The 14,047-nt window shown below is 34.3% G+C and overlaps 1 protein-coding gene across 1 annotated transcript in view; it reads right to left on the reverse strand.

Annotated features, from left to right (window-relative positions):
- The window catches only part of LOC149802052 (uncharacterized), a 90,661-nt gene that overhangs the window by 13,747 nt on the left and 62,867 nt on the right, over positions 1–14,047 (reverse strand). The window contains exons 13-16 of the mRNA XM_089956884.1: positions 11,443–11,718; positions 9,182–9,272; positions 5,614–5,665; positions 26–151 (exon numbers count right to left, since the gene is read on the reverse strand). Coding sequence (XP_089813010.1) covers positions 26–151; positions 5,614–5,665; positions 9,182–9,272; positions 11,443–11,718 — 545 coding nt within the window. The remainder of the gene's footprint in view (positions 1–25; positions 152–5,613; positions 5,666–9,181; positions 9,273–11,442; positions 11,719–14,047) is intronic.

Genomic DNA, 14,047 nt, shown 5'->3' on the forward strand with positions numbered 1-14,047 from the left:
CATATTTATTTGCTTAGGGACTTACACCGTGATGGACTTCTGAGTCGTTTTTGCTTTGGAGTCTTGGGTATCCTTTCCATCACAGCAACGGACTGTCGACGTTCCAGCTTTACAGCACCACCTTTACTTCTTTCAAAGAGGCTTTTTCTAACTGTGATAGAAAGAAAAAAATGTAGACTATGTTTAACAAAATGTGTATATAGTAGATACAGATTTATGAACAGTTTCAGAGACCTGATTTATGAACAGTTTCAGAGACCTGATTTATGAACAGTTTCAGAGACCCAATTTATGAACAGTTTCAGAGACCCGATTTATGAACAGTTTCAGAGACCCGATTTATGAACAGTTTCAGAGACCTGATTTATGAACAGTTTCAGAGACTGATTTATGAACAGTTTCAGAGACCTGATTTATGAACAGTTTCAGAGACCTGATTTATGAACAGTTTCAGAGACCTGATTTATGAACAGTTTCAGAGACCTGATTTATGAACAGTTTCAGAGACCTGATTTATGAACAGTTTCAGAGACCTGTTCCAACACAGTTTCAGAGACCTGATTTATGAACAGTTTCAGAGACCTGATTTATGAACAGTTTCAGAGACCTGATTTATGAACAGTTTCAGAGACCTGATTTATGAACAGTTTCAGAGACCTGATTTATGAACAGTTTCAGAGACCTGTTCCAACACAGTTTCAGAGACCTGATTTATGAACAGTTTCAGAGACCTGATTTATGAACAGTTTCAGAGACCTGATTTATGAACAGTTTCAGAGACCTGATTTATGAACAGTTTCAGAGACCCGATTTATGAACAGTTTCAGAGACCTGATTTATGAACAGTTTCAGAGACCTGATTTATGAACAGTTTCAGAGACCTGATTTATGAACAGTTTCAGAGATCTGATTTATGAACAGTTTCAGAGACCTGTTCCAACAGTTTCAGAGACCTGATTTATGAACAGTTTCAGAGATCTGATTTATGAACAGTTTCAGAGACCTGTTCCAACACAGTTTCAGAGACCTGATTTATGAACAGTTTCAGAGACCTGATTTATGAACAGTTTCAGAGACCTGATTTATGAACAGTTTCAGAGACCTGTTCCAACACAGTTTCAGAGACCTGATTTATGAACAGTTTCAGAGACCTAATTTATGAACAGTTTCAGAGACCTGATTTATGAACAGTTTCAGAGACCTGATTTATGAACAGTTTCAGAGACCCGATTTATGAACAGTTTCAGAGACCTGATTTATGAACAGTTTCAGAGACCTGATTTATGAACAGTTTCAGAGACCTGATTTATGAACAGTTTCAGAGATCTGATTTATGAACAGTTTCAGAGACCTGTTCCAACACAGTTTCAGAGACCTGATTTATGAACAGTTTCAGAGACCTGATTTATGAACAGTTTCAGAGACCTGTTCCAACACAGTTTCAGAGACCTGATTTATGAACAGTTTCAGAGACCTGATTTATGAACAGTTTCAGAGACCTGATTTATGAACAGTTTCAGAGACCTGATTTATGAACAGTTTCAGAGACCTGATTTATGAACAGTTTCAGAGACCTGTTCCAACACAGTTTCAGAGACCTGATTTATGAACAGTTTCAGAGACCTGATTTATGAACAGTTTCAGAGACCTGATTTATGAACAGTTTCAGAGACCTGATTTATGAACAGTTTCAGAGACCTGATTTATGAACAGTTTCAGAGACCTGATTTATGAACAGTTTCAGAGACCTGATTTATGAACAGTTTCAGAGACCTGATTTATGAACAGTTTCAGAGACCTGATTTATGAACAGTTTCAGAGACCTGATTTATGAACAGTTTCAGAGACCTGATTTATGAACAGTTTCAGAGACCTGATTTATGAACAGTTTCAGAGACCTGTTCCAACACAGTTTCAGAGACCTGATTTATGAACAGTTTCAGAGACCTGATTTATGAACAGTTTCAGAGACCTGATTTATGAACAGTTTCAGAGACCTGATTTATGAACAGTTTCAGAGATCTGATTTATGAACAGTTTCAGAGACCTGATTTATGAACAGTTTCAGAGACCTGATTTATGAACAGTTTCAGAGACCTGATTTATGAACAGTTTCAGAGACCCGATTTATGAACAGTTTCAGAGACCTGATTTATGAACAGTTTCAGAGACCTGATTTATGAACAGTTTCAGAGATCTGATTTATGAACAGTTTCAGAGATCTGATTTATGAACAGTTTCAGAGACCTGTTCCAACACAGTTTCAGAGACCTGATTTATGAACAGTTTCAGAGACCTGATTTATGAACAGTTTCAGAGATCTGATTTATGAACAGTTTCAGAGACCTGTTCCAACACAGTTTCAGAGACCTGATTTATGAACAGTTTCAGAGACCTGATTTATGAACAGTTTCAGAGACCTGTTCCAACAGTTTCAGAGACCTGATTTATGAACAGTTTCAGAGACCTAATTTATGAACAGTTTCAGAGACCTGATTTATGAACAGTTTCAGAGACCTGATTTATGAACAGTTTCAGAGACCTGATTTATGAACAGTTTCAGAGACCCGATTTATGAACAGTTTCAGAGACCTGATTTATGAACAGTTTCAGAGACCTGATTTATGAACAGTTTCAGAGATCTGATTTATGAACAGTTTCAGAGACCTGTTCCAACACAGTTTCAGAGACCTGATTTATGAACAGTTTTAGAGACCTGATTTATGAACAGTTTCAGAGACCTGATTTATGAACAGTTTCAGAGACCTGTTCCAACACAGTTTCAGAGACCTGATTTATGAACAGTTTCAGAGACCTGATTTATGAACAGTTTCAGAGACCTGATTTATGAACAGTTCCAGAGACCTGTTCCAACACAGTACTTCCAATATTGACCTACTACACGTCTCCTTCGATAACTCGTGTACAACAAGGTCCAAAAACATAGACTGTGCAAAAAACAAGGATCCAAGGTACTGAAGGACCTCAAAAAAATTAAGATTGGGACAACATCCCTGCTAGACACAGAGAAAATGAATGTGTGTGTGTGTGTGATGGGGCTGTTTAATGGCTGAATACTCATTTTATCATTGCATTTGGAATAATTGTCAATAAAGAGGTTGTTTTAATAAAGTTGTTTGCTTTTTATTATATAAATTAATCTTATTTTGAAGATACCCAACCTCTGAAAGATTGTTAACAAATTACTCACTTTTCAACATTCCCTGTATATATGCAAAAACACTATATATTACATGTCTGCCTTTCAGTGCTGCTGATTCACAGTAAATTTTCTCTTTGCTAAAAAACTAGGGACATTTATTTCATGAAAACATCTGTCAATGTCAAACCTTGACATGTATTGTTCTATTAATAAAATAATGATGCTGTAATTTCATTACAAGTAATAGTTGAGCATCTTCGTATCTGGAACTTGCTTTTCCATAATGAACTGTATCAGTGAAACCAAGCTTTTTATTAATGATGTACTCATTTTAATTGGCTGCTTTACTATCTTTGATCACATTTCTAAATGAGTAGGCTAATTTAAGGTATCATGTTACACAATAATATTTATAACAGTGTTTAACTGATCAATTGAAATTAATTGACCTGACACATGACTGTGATTGCAAGCTCTTATACAGGAAAAATTTGCATTCCTTTTTAACTTTTGTTTTATTCCACCCCATTTTCATTCGATTAAATACAAAAGACATCATTCACATGATAATGCAAAGCAGGTCTGCTTTTAATTGAGTATAATGATACAACAAGTCAGAGATCAAAACAAAGTTGGAACTTCGGTTCTCATAGAAATGCTTGCAGACATAGCAATGATAGTAGACCAATGTTTTTCATGTTAGAATACATGAGAGCATATCGCATATATGATGATTACACTGAAACGAAATTAAACGATAGAACAAAAACAAGAATATCACCTGACAATACTTATCTAATTGGTATTTATTTATTCAAGAGCTATGACAAGTATGCATTATTCACATTTTCATGGATCAAAATATCGTTACTTAAAGTGTATATTATGGGCAGTAGTTTTCTTTTTACTATAAAAGCAATGCATCATGGGAAACAAAATTTTATATGCTACAGCCATGGCATTTAATGCCATCTCAGACATATAATTTCCAAAATGAATAAGGTTATGGGATGAGGGGAGAAGAATAGATTCTTCTTTGTCAAATGACAGGTGTTAATCCAGACTTCATTCATTGTAATTTCACAGTATATGAATATCACTCTTTTGAAACAAATTGTCTTGATTATTTGAAGTGAAATTTTAATCTTAGATCTTAATGAAATTTGAATTTAATTTCAAAAGATATGTATGGAACATAAATGTCCAGAATAATGAGGGTTTCATTACATTTATAAAAGAGGTGTCATAAATACAAACTGCATGCTAAAACACACAATAAAGAATTAGATTTTTGATATACAAGAAAAGAAAGACACTAGTTTTAATGTATTAGAATGAAATTATCAAAGGCTATGTGTAGCCAAAATCTACAATGGAATCAAGTTACTATAACACCAGTTGACAAATAATGGACCTATTTGTTGTTGTTGTTGTTGGGTTAAATGCCAATTTTCAGGACAAGATAGGCTATACATGGCAGCCAGTATAAATGGTGGAAGAAGAACCCTAGAAAACCCTGGAAAGAACCACCGACCCACAAGAAGCTAATGGCAAGCTTTCTCACATACCCACATTGGCTGAGCCCATGACTCAAACCCACACAGACAGAGGTGAGATGGCAGTGATCCATAATGGTGAGCGCTTTAGATCACACAGCCACTCAGGGCCCCCAACCTGTTGGTCAAGTCTACACTGTGAGCACAGTCTACAGATAATTTTTTAAAACTGTTAGGGTACAAATTTCTTGTTACAGGAAATTAGTTTTTTTAGTAAACATCTGAGAGTGAACCTCTCTAGAAATCATGGCCACATCAAATATGCTTTTAAGCCAAACAAGCTTGATAATGCCAAAAATAGTCTTAATTCCCTAATATCATGTATATCTTGAAATTTAAACTCAATGGAGTGGTTGGTGGGGGAAGAGGAAAAGCAATTTTACATATAAAAAGATGGTACATGCCTGCCTTTCTCACATATATATGATAAAATTCTCCTTAACAACAAAAACCTCTATCGGAGCATGACCATCTCTTTTGAAACCAAAGTTTATTCAAATTGCAGTTGAACATGTATAAGGCCAGGAAGGGGTCCAAATTTATATCTGATTAGACAATAAGCAAAAATAAATCCTAATCTATTTTAAGAGGATTTCGATGATTGGTTTGGTAAATAAAGGACACATCAACACATGAAAGGCTATGTCATAATGAGGCAACAGGAGGAAAAAGCCTTGCCTAGAAACACAACACTGGCTAGGCCTGACCTGGGCCAGATTCGAACATGTACATTTCTGGTTGGGAGTCCGGCATGCCAACCACCATGTCACCATTGTTCAGACCAAGATGGACCAAAATTTGCATGCACTTTGGACACAGTTCCAGAAAACTTGTTTACTTGATTAAACAGCTCCCACTGCACTTTTATCATGAATTTTTTTAAAACTATCCAACCTTTATCTGTCTCCTTGTGCTTCCTGACTCTGTTGCTACTGCTGCTGCTGACCTGTAGGAATCACAAGACAATAAAATTTATCAGGACTAGTAGCACGTCAATTTGCTAAATAAACTCACAAATCTATATGTTTTTCAATCTACGATGTCTAGGTGCCCATATGAGATTAATTTTGACAACTTTCTGTCCTGGAATAAATCCAGTGGTGATGTACTAGTTAAGAAGGTCTTAAAACTTTACCTTATTTTGTCTTTCTTTTTGTTTTGTATGCCTTATTTGGGATAACTAAACTTACCCAACACTGTATTTAGCCAGTACTGTACTGATTTGATGTTAAACCCTGTATATATACATACCTACCATGTATATTCGCCTATAAGTAAAGTCCAACTATAAATGCACAGATCCAGATTTGCTGTCACTGTCACATAATGCACTGGCAGATCTGTGTCTGTGCAGTTTGACAGGAGTAATCAGTAGAGCAAATAACATAGACCCTGATTTACAGGCACATCCTACTACAGCAGATCAGGATCTTTAATGTTTGCAGTTTGACTTGGCTTATAAGTGAGTATAGATGGTACCTCAGGGTTGCTTGAACACAGTCCTATGTTCATATACAAAAAATGTTACTTAATGATGTTATAATGAGTAAATAATGGGCCATGTTATAATGAGTACATAATGGGCCATGTTATAATGAGTAAATAATGGGCCATGTTATAATAAGCACATAAAATGGCAATGTTATAATGAGTACATAATGGGCCATATTATAATGAGTAAATAATGGGCCATGTTATAATAAGTACATAAAAGGGCCATGTTATAATGAGTACATAAAATGGCCATGTTATAATGAGTACATACTGGGCCATGTTATAATGAGTACATAAAATGGTCATGTTATAATGAGTACATAAAATGGCCATGTTATAATGAGTACATAAAATGGCCATGTTATAATGAGTACATAAAATGGCCATGTTATAATGAGTACATAAAAGGGCCATGTTATATTAAGTACATAAAAGGGCCATGTTATAATGAGTAAATAATGGGCCATGTTATAATAAGTACATAAAAGGGCCATGTTATAATGAGTACATAAAAGGGCAATGTTATAATGAGTACATAAAAGGGCAATGTTATAATGAGTACATAATGGGCCATGTTATAATGAGTAAATAATGGGCCATGTTATAATAAGTACATAAAAGGGCCATGTTATAATGAGTACATAAAAGGGCAATGTTATAATGAGTAAATAATGGGCCATGTTATAATGAGTACATAAAAGGGCAATGTTATAATGAGTACATAAAAGGGCCATGTTATAATGAGTACATAAAAGGGCCATGTTATAATGAGTACATAAAAGGGCCATGTTATAATGAGTAAATAATGGGCCATGTTATAATAAGTACATAAAAGGGCCATGTTATAATGAGTACATAAAAGGGCAATGTTATAATGAGTACATAATGGGCCATGTTATAATGAGTAAATAATGGGCCATGTTATAATAAGTACATAAAAGGGCCATGTTATAATGAGTACATAAAAGGGCCATGTTATAATGAGTACATAAAAGGGCCATGTTATAATGAGTACATAAAAGGGCCATGTTATAATGAGGATAAACGGCAGCTGTCTTTTGTTTCAACATTACGAACTTCTTAGGTGAGTTTCTGCTGATATGATTTATACGTGTTCAATTTAAAATTAATAAAAATGCACACACATGCTATCACAAAAAGAACTGCAATTGAACATCTAGGGTTTTAGTGACCTAGATTATACTGTTATTAACTATTATTGGAGATTTCCTAAAAACATTTTTATTGTACCGGAAAATTAGAATAAGAAATATGTATGCAAGTATAGAGTTTAAGAACATATCAGTACAGTCCAAGCTAATTACAGTGTTGACTAAACCGTAAAGTTCTAAAAATATAAAGGAACAATTTGAAAAATGATTTAGGAAGTCAAAATGTCTATTTTATCAAATAATAAACTGCATCCTGAGTAGCTGGAATTTCTAAATTTTACAAATGGTTCTTTATGTTGTCTTCTGACAAAATGCAAATTTACAATTTTGATAAGCGACAAATTTTCTGCTTGCAAACAACAGGCTCAACTTTAAGTGTATGACTTAACTGGACTATATGCATTTATTTGGCACAACTAGTAATTTAGTTTGCATCTAAGTTTAAAAAAGTGTAGAAATCATGCATTTTTGCACCATAAAAATATAACTGATTCCAGCAAAATCAAAAAGGTTGGCATCTCTGTTGCAGGTTTAAAGGGTGTGTTTGCTGGCTGGAAATTTCTATACTACTATAAAGCAGCTATTAACCAAAGTTTGTCCATACAGCAATGATGCTCCCATAAATTTGCTGCAACTGATGGACAAAGACAGTTCAAAACAGGGGTCATGTAAAATGTTGCTGGAAAAAGGTGAAAATCATGCCTGAAATAAGTCTTATTAATGTTCGGCCCCAAACCAATTTAGTTTCAATCCACAAAATCCTTACAAAATATATGAGTAGGAACGGCAGATGTGTGATGTTATTCAGTCAAACTGGGGCCATAACGCGATAAAATTGCTGAGGAAAGTGGTGAAAATCAAACTTTGCAAAGTTATTCTTGATGTACAGCATCATACTAAATTTGGTTTCCAGTCGTGAAATCCTTCAAAAGTTGCCATGTAGAGATGGAAGTGCAAAATTTTTCAAGTCAAAATGGGGCCATATTGTCATTAAATTGTGAAATCAAACTTGACCTAGATCTTCTCAATGTAAAGTCATGTAACAAATTTGGTTTCAAGCCATGTAATCTTTCAAAAAGTATTTAGCATACATGGCGATGCAAAGTTCTAAGTCATTTTAAGGACTGTAGCCAGAACATGGAAAAAGATACCCTGACGTTTTCATGTAAAGCCTCATCAAATTAATTTCAATCCATGACAGCCTTCAAAAGTTACTGACTGCAAACTATAGTGCAAAGTTGAAAGCAATGAAAGGGATACAAGTCTGTAAAACTGGGCAGAAAAATGATGAAAACAAAAGTCTGACATAGATCTCCTTAATGTCAAGACACACATCAAATTTCTATTCACTTCATAAGTACTTTAAAGTTATTGAGCTGTAATGAATTTCATGATGGAAGGGACTTATTGGGATGTGAAAGATGGACAAAGTAACACTTGATGCCCCTTCCATAGATATAGTGGGGAAATAATTATACTTAATACAAGTATAAAGATCAATATAAACAGAGAATGTACTTATTTATCGTACATGAAATAGTGCATTTATTCTACAAAATCTAAAATCTGATACAAATATTACACTTAAAGATACATAAGGTTATTTTATACTACAATATCACTTGTTTGTATCAACTGCCATGATGAATATTTTTGAAAACTCCTAACTGCTAATGAAAATGAAGATGACTTTCTTTGCTTTTTTCATTTTTTATATGGTATATATAATATATTTAGATTAATTACTGAACACAGATGGTCTTTGATTACTCAATACTGTTTCATTCACTACACACCTTTCTCGACTTGTCCACTTTCTTTTCTACAACAATCTGTCTCTTAGAACCAAAGTCAGCTAAACTGGGATGGTGAACCAGTCTACTGCACCTGTATCAAATGAACACATGTCTGAGTGAACAGCTAAACATTAAATCTTATTTTCTTTAACATTATTAAAATAGCCAAATCACACAATTTTACAGATCAGAAAATTAAACTAGATTTGGTAAGCAAACTTATTTTCATTGAAATGTTATGCTTGCTAAAATTATGTGATGAAAATATGAAAATATATGTGCGAGAGAATGCTGGCATCTATAGTTAATAATGAAAGTTTGTAGTTGGGAATATTATTTCATAAGTGCCATCATTTCCCAGGGATGTAATTACCAACATGAGGAAAAGATGAACTTGTGGGAGTTATTTGAAATGTTCTGATTGATGTTCTGTTGGATACTATCTGTTTAATGCGATATTATTGGCAGCAATCAATGACTTTTTTTATATTGTTAGCAGTGATGGATGTTTTGTGGGATAATGTTTGCAATGACAGATGTTTTGCTGGATATTATTGACAGCAATTTTTTGTTTTGTTGGATACTGTTGACAGCAATTCATGCTTGTGGGATATTATTGGCAGTGATTCATGATTTGTGGGATAGTGTTTGCAATGACTGATGTTCTGTTGGATATTACTGGCAAAAATTTATGATTTTTGGTATATTGTTGGCAGTAATCAAAATTTATGGGATATTGTTGGCAGTAATTCATGGTTTGTTGGATTCTGTTGGCAATGATTTATATTTTGTTGGATATTTTTGGCAACAATTATGTTTTGTGGGGTACTGTTGGCTGCAATTTATGTTATGTGGGATACTGTTTGCACTGATGTTTTGTGGGATGCTGTTGGTAGCAGCTCACATTTTGTGGATATTGTTGGCAGTGGTTTGTGGGATAATGTTGGCAGTGATCGATGTTTTGTGGGATACTGTTGACAGTGACTGATGTTTTGTGGATATTGTTGGCACTGATTCATGATTTGTGGGATACTGTTGGTAGCAATTCATGGTTGGTGCAGTCAGATAAAACTTCTGTTGGAATAACATGACTCCACTTCATTCTGTTTGTGCTGAAATGTTTTAAATTGTAACTTTGGTAATACATTCAAATCTTGAAATTCTACTGTGCTGCAGTTAAAGATATGTTGCTAAATACTGTATCGTACAGTAATTTACTCAAGCCTACATAACCACAAAAAAGTATCACTGGAAGTAAGATATTACTGCATTAAAGCAAAAACCTAGTAAGCTGCAGAAAGAATCATTGCATTACATCTTAGAATTTATATGCAGGTAATAAGGACCTATTTACATTAAAATTGGTCAATTGGAAACTTTTTTCTTCGTAAAAACAGAAGGTATTAATTCAATCCTTTCCATCTGACTTACTATTAAATTCTGACAGTCATCTATGCTTCAGTGCAAGAAATCATGTTTACCACCTGAATATGTCACATTAACTTGTTAGAACTTTTTCATCCAAATTATAATAGACTTATATTAAGTATAGTTGTTCTAGTTTTCTCAAAACAACAAAGCATCATCCTAAAAGCTCATTACATTAACATGATTCTTGAATTTAACATTATACAGCAGCCAAGACAACATCCACTCATCATCCTGAAAAAAATCAGACAGTATCACCCTCCTTCCATCATTGTAGATGGAGGTTAGGTTACATGGTACAGTCCATATTACTTATGAAAATGTGGCCTTTGATTCCAAATCCATCCTACCTAATGGGGACGAATCCAGGATTTAAAACCTTCGAAGCCAAGAATACATTCACTCATCCTCCTACAACAGCATGCCAATTATGGTCACCTTAAAACAGTGTAGATGGAGTTAAGGTTACAAGAACTGAGAGACAGAAGGATGTATGATTGGATGCAGTGATAGACAACTGGACACAATCTATCAATATATATCTGCAAAAGTGTAGACATAAATAAAATAAAATATATGCTGTGTACTACTACTGTATACTGTGTACTACAAAAACAGCAGAACATTTTGTGAAAACAAATAAACCTTCACACACATGCATATAGTTTAAATGGCAAATTATAAAGGCTCAGATCAATTGTAATAATTGAATTTGTTACATGTGGATGGCATAATCAAATATTTATCTTCTTATAGATCATTCAAAAATAGGAATATATAAGAAATGAAACAACTTCAAACTTTCTCTTCAAGGAAGGTAAGATGAAAATTACCTCTTAGTTCTGAAGTTGCCACTTGTGACGTCCATTGACTTGTTGGACCCTGGCTGACTAGATGGTTGACCCACTGATCCCAGATCATGTGACCTGGTGCGAGCAGATGGTGGGCCCTGAATGTCAGTGTCAGCTGGGATGCTGAGGAGGGATCTATTGAAGACAGACTGATTGGCGCTACTAATGGGAGATAAAATATCTGCCAATTGTGTGGGTAACGGCTGCATTAGCTCATCATAGATGTTGGTCAGAGTCTTTGGCAAGGAGTGGCAATAGCTAGAAACATAATTCTAGGAATCATAAAGACATACACACTTCTTAGTGGCATAACAGTAGTCGTTTTAAAACAAACCAAAATGGTAGAATGGACAACTTAAATCAAAATCAGAACCTTTTACAAGATTTTTAACTATGTATCAATTATCATGGATGAAAATGTCCCAGAAATTGGTATATAGATATCATCACCTTATGAATTAAAAACTGCTTACCCAACAATCGCAAATGCAAGTAAACCTTTCTGGCCATTATAAACCAACATAACTTTTTGTGTTGTGTGAAATCTCTGCACTAGACAGTTATAGTAATAAACTAAAGACTACTTTAGAGCAGTTTTTATGACATCAATGAAATAAACAAATATGTTCTTTTTTTTTACCTTAATGTTGTTAATAGAAAAAAAATACTATCCATAAAATGTTCAAAATTTTTTCAGTACATTTAGTATGTGGAAATTGTTCATGATCTAAACACAGTTAACCAAACTGGCTGCTTCTATGTGCTCAACAAAAAATCCACTTGAACATCATATTTAGCAGTTATTAAAATAGATAAAACAAATTTTACCAGACAAAACAATACCAGCTTTTGAAAGCGCAATCATTTAATTACTAAATATATAGAAAGTTAAAAAAAAGTTATTGGCTCCTTTCTTTTTTTTTACAATTTACCTTTGAAGTCCAGGAAATGACAATGAAAGTGCAGAGCTACCAGGTTTATTTTATAGGTGCATATCTGAAATTAGAGCTCTATGCCCAAATTACACACATCAATCATAGTTAAAAGTTCTTTAACAATTCTAATATATACAAGATGTTTTTTAAAAAAAAAATAACAGAGATAACCAGTGTGGAAGGGGCCCCAAGTGGCCGAGTGGTCTAAAGCGCTCTCTGTTATGGATCACTGCCATCTCACCTCTGTCTGCATGGGTTCTAGTCTCGGATTCAGCAAATGTGGGTATGTGAGAAAGCTTGCCAGTAAATTCTCGTGGGTCGGTGGTTCTTTCCAGGGTTTTCCCGGGTTCTTCCTCCACCATTAATACTGGCTGCCATGTATAGCCTATCGTGTGCTGAAAAATGGTGTTAAACCCCACAACACCAACACCAGTGTGGAAAACCTAGGGGATTCTTCTTCTTTAAAAATCAGAACGCTATGTAAAGTGCAAAACTAGAGTAGAACCATGGTTTTCTGATATACCATAAACTGGTTGATAATAGTCTGCCTTTCAGACTGACCATAAACTGATTTATTGTCAGCATGGATTTCAGACATACTATAAACTGGTTGATAGCATGGCTTTCTGACATACCATAAACTGATCTATAGTCAATGTGACTTTTAGATATACCATAAATTGATCTATAGTCAATGTGACGTTTAGATATACCATAAAGTGGTCTATAGTCAATGTGACTTTTAGACACACCATAAACTGATCTGTAGTCAATGTGACGTTTAGGTGGCGCTCTACAGTTTCATATTTTGCATAGGGTTAGGATTTTAAAGAAAAAGAATTTCCCTGGCTTTCCTCACTGGTTATACTGGCTATTTAAAAAAGACCTTGTATATCTTAGGTATAATGCAAAGAACCTTTAATTCCCTTTATTTTGGTGCATGATTGATGGGTGTACTATGGGTTATAGAGTATACAGCTTGGCCTTACTTCAAATGTGCACCTTTCAAAAAAGTGCTAGCTCTACTTGGTCATTTTCACTTCCTGAACTTCAGAGGTAAATTGTATTAAAAAAAGAGCCGATAACTTTTTTTTACATTTTAAATATTTGGTAATTCATTCATTGCACTTTCAGAAGCTGGTATTGTCTAGTGTGGCAAAATTCATTTTCCCTATTTTAATAGCTGCTATGTATAGTGTACTTTAGACTAATTCAGGCTGATTTTTTAACACAAGGGAGCAGTCATTTTAGTTAGCAGTGTGCTTAAATCATGTAAAATTTCCAAAAGTACAATATCCAAAAGAAATATCATCCACATTACATTAATGTAGCATAGAGGTATGCCAACATTCTCTCCATTGTGCATGTTTTAAATGCGAACAACTTCACCTTACATATGTCACTCTCTCAAAAGTACATAATAACTGGTGAGCGCCCCCTTAGATATACCATAAAGTGGTCTATAGTCAATGTGACTTTTAGACATACCATAAACTGATCTATAGTCAATGTGACTTTTAGACATACCATAAAGTGGTCTATAGTCAAGGTGACTTTTAGACATACCATAAACTGATCTATAGTCAATGTGACTTTTAGATATACCATAAAGTGGTCTATAGTCAATGTGACTTTTAGATATACCATAAAGT

The sequence above is a fragment of the Sinohyriopsis cumingii genome, chromosome 4 (genome assembly GCF_028554795.1).
Source record: "Sinohyriopsis cumingii isolate HCF-2022 chromosome 4, ASM2855479v2, whole genome shotgun sequence".
Lineage (NCBI taxonomy): Eukaryota > Metazoa > Mollusca > Bivalvia > Unionida > Unionidae > Sinohyriopsis > Sinohyriopsis cumingii.